General features: G+C 34.0%; 1 protein-coding gene across 1 annotated transcript; it reads left to right on the top strand.

The window, feature by feature from the left end:
- The first annotated feature begins 6209 nt into the window (after positions 1 to 6209).
- On the top strand, positions 6210 to 7837 carry LOC123660027 (protein canopy 4). The gene has a single exon (XM_045595174.1). The coding sequence runs from the start codon at positions 6251 to 6253 to the stop codon at positions 6890 to 6892; it is 642 nt and encodes a 213-aa protein (XP_045451130.1). The 5' UTR covers positions 6210 to 6250; the 3' UTR covers positions 6893 to 7837.
- Positions 7838 to 8951: the final 1114 nt, after the last annotated feature.

Genomic DNA, 8951 nt, shown 5'->3' with positions numbered 1-8951 from the left:
TCTTTTTTCATTTTTGGAAAGAGGTAACAATCTCTCGGGGCCAGATCTGGGCTGTAGGGTGGGTGGTTCAAAATATCGAAGCCCACTTTAAGCAGGGCAGCCAACGCAACGCGGCTCTTGTGGACGGGCGCATTGTCGTGCAAAAGCAGCACACCTTTCGTCAATTTTTCCCCGTCTTTTCTGTTTAATAGCTTTGTATGTTACACCTGACTTGCTGCTGCTGATTATGGTAGATAAAAGATATAAAAATAAATGTTAAAATAAAAATATATTTGCTAATAATTAATTGCTATTATGAGCTCACGAACGCGCTGTACGATGATGATATGTGAACGTGAACTGATGTATTTAGCTAATGAATCGTGCAACTAACGTAAACTGCTGATCGGGCGATATGTATGTGCGTCTGAACCGCACAAGCTTCTTTTAATCGCTCTAATATTGAAGTGTAGTATTCTCCGGTTATAGATACACTTTTATCTTTATAATCAATCAATAATATTCCTTCTGAGTCCCAAAAGACCGTTGCCATGAGTTTCCCAGCTGACTGTGACACCTTAAACTTCTTGGGCGTGCTGTGCCTTTTTTATGCCACTGCATAGAGTCCTGTTTCAGGTTCATAATGATGACAGTCCATCTGTCCTTTTCAACATGGTTTTTGCACTAGTAGATCTACATCTACAAATTTGATATCTTTTATAGACAATGTCTCAAATGCAGTTGATTCTTGCCATTTTGTTGATGTAATTTATACGGACTTTAGTAAGGCGTTTGATAGAGTTTCCCACTCCATACTTCTCAAAAAGTTGTCATGTTATGGAATTCTGGGATCTTTGCTCAACTGGTTCAAATCTTATCTATGCAATAGGGAATGTGTTGTAGTAATTAATGGATATGAATCTCAACCATTCAAGGCATTTTCAGGGGTACCCCAAGGATCCCATCTGGGTCCTATATTGTTTAATGTCTTTATAAATGACATTTCCACTTGCTTCCAACATTCCAAATTTTATTTGTTCGCTGATGACCTGAAATTTTTCCGCACAATTTCCAACCCAAACGATGTATCACTACTTCAGGGAGATCTAAATCGCTTGAGCTCTTGGTGCAATTGTAATAATATGAGTCTCAATATAAGCAAGTGCCATTTGGTCAGTTTCAATAGACTCAAGTCTGTTCCTCAGAGGTCTTATAAAATAAAAAAAAAATTACCCTTCAGGAATGTAGTGAGATTCGTGATCTAGGCATTATCTTAGACAAAAAATTGCGCTTCCACTCACACATTGACTCCATCTGTAGAAAGGGATTCAAGAACCTGGGCTTCATTCTGCGTAATTGTAACGACTTTAAAAACCCTAACACTATAATTACCTTGTTTAACGCTCTGGTGCGTAGTGGGCTTGAATATACGAGTGTAGTCTGGAACCCACACTATAACATTTATGTCAAGAGACTGGAAAGCGTTCAAAAGCGATTTATGTGGCATCTCGTTTTTAAATACGGCCTAGCTAAAAAAATTCCGTCTTACACACAAAGATTAGCGCATTTTAAAATGAATACTCTTGCCGATCGAAGATGCTTGTTGGACAACATGTTTATGTTTAAATTAATTAATGGCATTCTGGATTGTCCAGAATTGTTATCGAAGATACTAATCACAGCACCATCCAAGTCTTTGCGAATGAGTAAACGTATGATTTTCTCAGTACATTCTTCTAAGACAAACCTGGGCCATAATTCCCCGCTAAACAGGATAATGAGGTCCTATGGTATTATAAGTAGGAGTAATGAAATTGACATATTTAATTCCAATGTATTTAAATTTAAGAGAGAAATCATGCGTATTTTGAGCAGTCATAAATGTTAATTATTGATAATTTTTATTAACCTAGATTTCGTCAATTTTTGCTTATATATTTTTTTTTCTTTTTAAGTTTTTTGTTTCATTTTTTGTTTTATATCTTGCTTGATTATTGATTAGTTTTAGTTTTTGTTTAATTTTTCTTATTTTTTGTTATTTTGGGTAAACTTTATGTAATTTTTCTTAGAATTTAATTTTGTAATTTTGTGTTGTAATTGTTTTATTTTTATTTTTTATCTGGAACTCAACGTTATTCATTTCTTTTGTCGTTTGTTACCAAATATTGTCAATGTTGTTATCACCTTTAATTAAGATACCACTTGCTTTTTTTTTTTTTTATTGCACTATTTATGTAACTGCAATGTTTTTAGTGTGTATTTTGTTGGTGATCTAATAAATAAATAAAAATAAAAAATGAACCCAAGTTTCCTCTCCAGTAATAATTCGACTCAATACACCATCCTTGTCTTCATTGCAGAGGTCCAAAAATGCACGTGAATACTCTACGCGTTGTTGTTTTTGCGGCGGCGTGAGCATTCTCGGTACCCATCTTGCGCTGACCTTAGTCATGCCAAGATGATCGTGCAGGATTTTAAAAATGGTTGTATCGGATACGCCAACCATTTCTGCGAGTTGTTTCTTCTTTAGCTGAGCATCGTTGAGTACAAGTTTTTCCACTTTTTGGATAACTTCTGGCGTGGTCACCTCGATGCTCCTGTCCGGCCTCGGGTCGTCTTCAAGGGGTCCCCTTCCTTTTTTAAACAAACTGTGCCACTTGTACACCATGGTTTTTCCTGGACAAGAGTCACCGTAAACCAATGACATCTCATCCATTATGGTCGCAACTGATTTTTCTTGCTTGGTAAGGAACTTTATAACGGCACGATATTCGATTTTTTCCATATTTCACTTTTTACTCCTGATTATGTTGCTTGGTTGGCGATAGCTCAAAGACTAACAGTCTAATAACAATGAAATCTCGTATTTATACTAATTATGAGTCACTAAACACGTTACGATCCTAATGAGCCTAATCACGCCCCTCCAACCCTCTCATTCCGCGAACTTAAAAATGCACCCTCGTACTACACAACATACTTGTGGGTCCTTCATATACTACAGCAATTTAAACTAAATAGATCCACATATGTCCCATTTGCTCAAAACTTTTCGTTATCTATTGCCACCCAAGGAAAGCCTGGTGGCCTGGATACAGTTTTTTTTTTTTCACCACAGGAACACAACACTACTTGAGAGCAGTGAGTATCATTTGGCTCGGACTTGACTGTGTCATTCTGTAAGATAAGGTATTTCTTCCCCAGTTGGGCTGCTCAACATTTTGAGTAAGATTCTCTGTTGTGGCCTAGCTCAATATATATATATATATATTTTTTTATTTATGTTCAAAAGATAATCAATATATGTTATCACTGTGATTACCATTATTATTTAAATACCCCATCACATTAAGAAACACCTGTAATAATAGTAATGTCATGCTTCTTCTATACAAATAAATAAAATTAAAGTGTGTTTGTTATATTTAAATAACTGCATTTAACTAAATGCATATGGATGTATACAGGGTACATACACCAAAATAACATTTTTTACTATTTTTGTCTGTCGGTCTGTTTGTTCTGGCTAATCTCTGAAACTCCTCGACCGATTTTGACGGGACTTTAATAGGCAGATAGTTGATATAGTTAGGAGTAACTTGGGCTACTTTTATTTTAAATTTATTTATTTTCTAACTCAAACAACAAAAAACAAACTGAACAATAACTTTTATGTTAAATTCCACCCGGACGAAATCGCGGGCACAGCTAGTATTAAATAAAGGATTTTTAAATAAGCTAAAAACAACACATAATATCATAGGAACGATAAGCAACTACTTCTATACTTGTATTGTATATAAATTTTTAACATATATAAATAGTACTTTGTTATTATTTACAATTATAAAATAACATTTACCAATGATCGAGGTAATGCTTTAGATTAAGAACCGGCGAATTATCTAAGCTCAAAATTTGACCGTTTATCGGCATAATTTCGTTACAAAAAAAAAATAACCCTAACCTATCTAACTTCCAAATTAGACCGTTTATCGACATAATTTCGTTACAAAAAAAATTACCCTAACCTATCAAACTTCAAAAAGACGGTTTCTTAATCTAAAGCTTAGCTTTTCTAATATCTCCAAGAATATGTGTACAAAGTTTCATGATGATCGATTAAGTAGTTATCTATAATACCGAATTCAAATAACGTTTTCTTCCAGGAATCTATTCGACAAACGGACAAAAGATTTTTTTTTCTATTCTCAAAAACATCGCACGTGTACGGAATAAAGTTTAACAGCGCAACAGCTTGAAAAACAGATATAAAATTACAAAAATCATCATTTTACTTACCGATAAAATGTGTTAAATCACTTATAACAAAAAGAGGAACAAATATCAATATTCGAAAATTAAATGACAAGCCGGCAAAGAGAATTTAATGTCAAGCCGGTTAACACGACCAAAGAACACGACCACAGAACACTATTACAGTATTACTCCTACCGGCGACAGTCAAACTACAGCTATGGCCAGTTATTTTACTCTTTGAACGACAATAACAATCATAGAAAGCACTATGGGTATGTTCCGATATGCACTGCGAGCACTACATAATGCTATCACTGTATAAGAATTCGTTCCGTTATGGACTGCCAGTATACTGTCGCAGTACCATATTCTACTGTGAGCACTGGCGTTTTCAAGGTAAGGTACTCGCAGTACTTTGATTACGAGATCAGTCAAAACCACTCGAGTGCCAACTGCCATACGTGTTTTAAATAATATCTCCAGTTTAATCACAAAATTATAAAGTTCTGTAATTAGTTTAGATTAAAATAAATAAATCAACGGAAGAATTGCAAAAATTAACCATATTAGACTGTGTTAAAAATGTTCAATACGAGCTGAAAATTATGCAGGAAATTTTTAATTGTGCGAAAAAAAAAAACACGTAAAGTACCTATATATTAATTTTAAAAAAATCCTAAAGTTTACCCAACACATCTGTACATTAACTTATACACAAAATTAATATAAGTTGAGTAATGAGAAACATATTCTTTTTAATGAAAAACTTCTTACTTTTATTATATTATAAATTCAATTTACAATTACTATTAATTAAAATATTTTATATTTGATAGTACACTTATTTGAAACTTGAATGCTGCGTCAAAAAAATGCGGCTGACAGTATACGGGATTGCGTTCCGTTTTAAATAGTAACTAGTATAACTGGCTATATAGGAAAAGCCTTTATCATCATGATCATCATCACTTCAGCCTAATATAGTCCACTGCTGGACATAGGCCTCCACAAGTTCGCACCAAAAATGGAGTAAACTCATGTGTTTTTCCCATAGTCACTACGCTGTGCAGGCGGGTTGGTGACCGCAGAGCTGGCTTTATCGCACCGAAGACGCTGCTGCCCGTCTTCGGCCTGTGTATTTCAAACCCAGCAGTTAGATTGTTATCCCGCCATCGGCTTTTAGGAATGGCTTTACAGTATACTAAATTGACATCACACTGTAAAGTGGTCGCAGTGCATATCGGAACATATCCTATATTCCTTGGTAGTGACCAAAGAGTATATAAAATTGTAAAATATAAAAGTATAGAGATAAGAGATGAGACAGCGAGACTTCAATGCCACGGTTGAACCCGGTTTACTATACGCAGGATACCAACTTTGCAGTTGAGCTCTATTTTCGTAAAGTTGGAGTTTTGAAAGAGTGCTGTCTAAATATTATCGTACCTGAAGTCGATACTACTGTAGGAACTAGCTCATACAGCAATGTATGAGCTATTAATATAATGAATAGACTTTCTAAGATACGAATTAAAAATATAAGTGTAGTTTTTAAAACTAAATTGAAATCAAAAATAAATGAACAAGGTAAATAAAAGAATAAACTAATTTATCTATTTGATAATGGTTGCGTGCCCTTAGCCCGTAGGTGGAACGATAGAAAGGGTAATGTGGTCGTTGCAGTCGCTTTGTGGAACGCGGAAATTCTCTCTGCATCTCTTATCAAACTTATCAAAGTGAGGCTGTATGGACTATAGTCCTCTGCCTTTCCCTATTGGGGGATAAATTTTAAAACAACTTATCAAAGTCAACTGTCAATTGTCATAATAGAATTAAATACTTTTTGATCTAATAGCGTACAAGTAGCGTAAGTTGTAGTTTTTGATATTAATTTTAAACGTTAACATATTTAAACAATTCGTGCCACTGCTTTAGAACAAAATACCTTTAAGTTAATAGACAATAAGACAAGGCGTTAGGAATTTTTATTTTTATTCGTACTTGCTTCACCATGGCTTGCCGGAAAATAAGTTTTATACTTTTGTGCAGTCTTAGCATTGTTTTATGCAATAACAATGTAGAAGTTAGAAATGAAGAAGATTTAGGCGTTAAATATGCCAATCGGTGTGAAGTGTGCAAAATATTAGCCACGGAATTGCAAGGTAGACTCGAAGAAACTGGCAAAATTCGTGACGTGATTGAAATAGGATACTCTCTTGACGATGTGCAACCTAAGAAGCGGACTAAATACGAAAAGTCTGAACTACGATTAATCGAGTCACTGGAAGGTGTCTGTGAAAAAATCCTAGAGTATAACATACATAAAGAAAGACAGGATAGTACGAGATTTGCGAAAGGTATGAGTCAAACGTTTAAAACTCTACACGGACTTGTTGACAAAGGTGTTAAAGTTGATTTAGGTATTCCATACGAGTTATGGGACAAGCCTTCAGCGGAGATCACTCACATGAAGACTCAATGTGAAAGTCTACTTGAAGAGAATGAAAGTGAAATTGAAGATTGGTACTGGAACTTACAGGGCCAAATTGATTTAAAGCACCACCTCTGTACAAACCATGCTTTGAAAAATACAGATAATTCCTGCCTATACGAAGATTTAAAAGGCGAAACGGGCAAAAAGGATGAGCTCTAAATCATAAAATGTACATTAATAAACTAAAAGGAAAAACCAATATTTTAGCTCAATAGATTAAAGATATATGCTTCAAAATTGAGTTGCAAAATTCCACCCTAACAAAAATACATCTCAACATACTTACATGACATTGCAACTTAAATAAAAGCTTATAAAATGGTCTGCAATTATCAAATTGCTTAAATCAAGTACTGAAATGACTGCTTATAATTTAATTTTTCTTATTATAAAAAATAATAGTTAGTAACTAAATCATTTGATATTTTGTAAGTACAATAAAGGGGGCATTCAAGTATTACGTAATGAAATTTGGGGGGAGGAGACCAAAGACCAAGACCCCTCTGGTCTTGTAAAACGAACGATGCGTTACAGGGGCGGGAGGTGGGTTGAAACAACCTGCTACGTAACATTACATAACATTGTTTTTTATTTAAAAAAAAAACCTAGGGTATTAAAATCTCCCAAGTTGGTAACCCGTTTTGCTTATACCCCTTTTTTGTATATAAATATATATTCTTTCCGGTAGTTTGCGCAACATAATGGTGACATCTGTGTAAAAATGGTCAGTTGGGTGTTTCGTAACGTTTATGGGGTTCAGGAAAACATTACGCCGCGTTATATGAGGGGAGGGGAGGAGGTCAAAAATCTCCTAAATTTGCGTTACGTAATACTTACTTAGTCCCCAAACTTATTTTAAATTTACCTTTTTTTAGTTTTTATAAAAAACTACCGGTTAATTAAAAAAAATGTATGCACGTAAGAAGATATACTTCATTGGCTAGCTATCGTCACCTTGTTAACTTCTTTGTTGACTAGCTATCTTCAGGGTGTCAGTTTTTTGTGACGGTGTGCATGCGCATCGAAAATATTTACTCTCATCATTTTTCTGTCTCACGCCAAAAGAGTAATATAACTTCAATAAAAAGTATTTTAATAGTTCTATATAGGTGGTATTATTTAATTTTTACAAACCTAATTAAAATGGGAAATGTAAATAAAACTTTTAAATTTAATATATATTTTTTTATTAGGAGTATAAGACTTGTATTTGATAATAAATGTTGAATCTAGTAGTTAACAACACTTGTGTTCAAAAGAAATGAAAATACTAAGAGAGAAAACATTACATAATATTATAAAAAAAAAAAACTAGCAATGTAGACAACATATGAAAGTAATGTAAGAGAAAGACCTTTATTACGACACCCACGGGAAGAGGGGGTGGCTATATTCTTTACTACCGTAGCCACACAGCTTGAGTATGATAAAAACTGCATGCATGCTCTTTTTTTGTTTCTAACCGTCAGACAGCAATGTTGTACATTGAAACAATACTGTATACCTATTTACCTTAATGTTTCCGGTTACATTAATTTTATTTCTATGGAATAGTATTTTACACAATATACATAAAACGTGTTATTATCTGGCGTCCTTCCGTTTAGGGCAGGGGTGTCGAAACCCAATTGTGCAGAGGGCCATATATTAGATTTAGAATGTGTAGGCGGGCCCGATTCAAATAAGTAAAATGTAATGTGCGTATTTTAAAAGTTCGGTAGATGAATCGAGTAGTGTGAAAAAATGAAGAAGTACCGTAAAATGCTGCAACTTTGCACGGATTTTGAAGTTTTTTCTCAATAACTACTTTTGCTTAAAGAAAGTCCTAAGTGATTTCAGTTACTATTCAATGTTGGACTCTAAGCTACTGTAATAAAGTTGATTCTAACAAATAAAACTCATTTAAAACACCAAAATTGTGCTTTAAAAAAGTAGGCAAACTTAAGTTACAAACTACAACATTGCCTAGCTAAATATCTTATAAAATAAATAAGTATTAAAGCAAAAGTTTTGATACTCGTTATGATTATAACTTCTTTTCCACGGTATTTCTCACAAAGTCTTTAATTACTATACAATATTATCTATATTAATATTATAAAGAGGTAGTTTTTAACTTTGTTTGTATGCAGGGGGTAATCTTCGCAAATACTGATCCGATCATGAAAATTCTTTCACTAACAGAAACCTACACTATTCAGGAGTGACATAGGCTATA

Source organism: Melitaea cinxia, chromosome 2 (genome assembly GCF_905220565.1).
Source record: "Melitaea cinxia chromosome 2, ilMelCinx1.1, whole genome shotgun sequence".
NCBI lineage: Eukaryota > Metazoa > Arthropoda > Insecta > Lepidoptera > Nymphalidae > Melitaea > Melitaea cinxia.
The sequence above is the reverse complement of the archived record's forward strand: the minus strand, read 5'-3'. Positions and strand labels throughout refer to the sequence as shown.